The 1323-nt window shown below is 38.9% G+C and overlaps 1 protein-coding gene across 1 annotated transcript in view; it reads left to right on the plus strand.

The window, feature by feature from the left end:
* WDR76 (WD repeat domain 76) overlaps positions 1 to 1323 on the plus strand; it is a 54199-nt gene that overhangs the window by 26636 nt on the left and 26240 nt on the right. The window contains exon 6 of the mRNA XM_012649140.1: positions 378 to 536. Within this exon, the coding sequence (XP_012504594.1) occupies positions 378 to 536 (159 nt within the window). The remainder of the gene's footprint in view (positions 1 to 377; positions 537 to 1323) is intronic.

A 1323-nucleotide genomic window follows, 5' to 3' on the forward strand; every position in this document is an offset into this window, starting at 1 on the left:
CGCTCTTGCTCAGAGCTGGTCTCGAACTCCTGAGCTCAAACAATCCGCCCGCCTCGGCCTCCCAGAGTGCTAGGATTATAGGCGTGAGCCACCGTGCCCGGCCATAACAGTAATTTATAAACTAGTTTGCTAGTCACAAAAAGCTGGACACTGTTAAAATTAATGTGACTTGATACCGTTGAACTGAAAATTAGAAAAAAGTATGTTAGTGACAGTATAAAGTTTATTCTGACTTTCTGAATGGGAGAGTGGGTTCAATTATAGGCTAAGAAAAGACAGTATAGTCCAGATGTAAATACTTTAATGACATAACAACAGAAAATATTATTCATTTTCACTAATTTTTGTCTCTCTCCCCACCCGCAACTCTCTTTCAGACCCAGCAACCTAAAGAAGATGCAATTTATGTTTTTCAACCCCATAGTCAGTCAATTAGCTGTCTTTACTTCTCACCTGCCAATCCAGCCCACATATTGTCACTGAGCTATGATGGCACATTACGCTGTGGAGATTTTTCCAGGGGGATTTTTGAAGAGGTAAATGTTAGTGTGTTTACATGCTAATCTCAGATGATATTCTGGATTCTTTATGAAATGCCACATGAACGATTATTATAGCAGCCACATTGGGAGAAGTCATATAGCATAGGGACTTTTAGAACTATATTACTGCCTAAGTTCAGATCCCAGACCATCTTTAACTACTTGTGTGACCTTGACAAGTAACTTAATGTCTTTGCCACCTCACTTTCCTTTGTTGTGAAATGAGATAGTAACAGTATCTACCTTATAAGGTTGTTATGAGGATTAAATGAGTTAATGTAGGTAAAGTACTTAGAGCGTGGCACACAGTGTTTGCTCTTATTAATTTTTTTTTTTGCAAAAAGCTTTTAAATAAAATAACATGTTTCTATTTTTAGGCTTAACATTTGTACGTCTTCATCCAGAACAGAAATTGGAATATTATTATACTTTTTTCATCATCCTGGCCTTTGTGGACATGAATTTTGTGGGGATGAGTCTTATGCATGACAAAAAAAGACAGTAGAAAAATTCATTACGGCTGTGAATGCGGTGGCTCATGCCTGTAATCTTAGCACTCTGGGAGGCCGAGGTGGGAGGATTGCTTGAGGTCAGGAATTTGAGGCTAGCCTGAGCAAGAGCAAGACCCCATCTCTACTAAAAATAGAAAGAAATTATCTGGACAACTAAAAATATATATATATAGAAAAATATGTGCAAGAAGCAAGGTGGCTCACACCTGTAGTCCCAGCTAATTGGGAGGCTGAGGCAGGAGGATTGCTTGAGCTCAGGAATTTGAGGC

This window comes from Propithecus coquereli, unplaced genomic scaffold, assembly GCF_000956105.1.
Source record: "Propithecus coquereli isolate 6110/MARCELLA unplaced genomic scaffold, Pcoq_1.0 Scaffold3, whole genome shotgun sequence".
Classification (NCBI taxonomy): domain Eukaryota; kingdom Metazoa; phylum Chordata; class Mammalia; order Primates; family Indriidae; genus Propithecus; species Propithecus coquereli.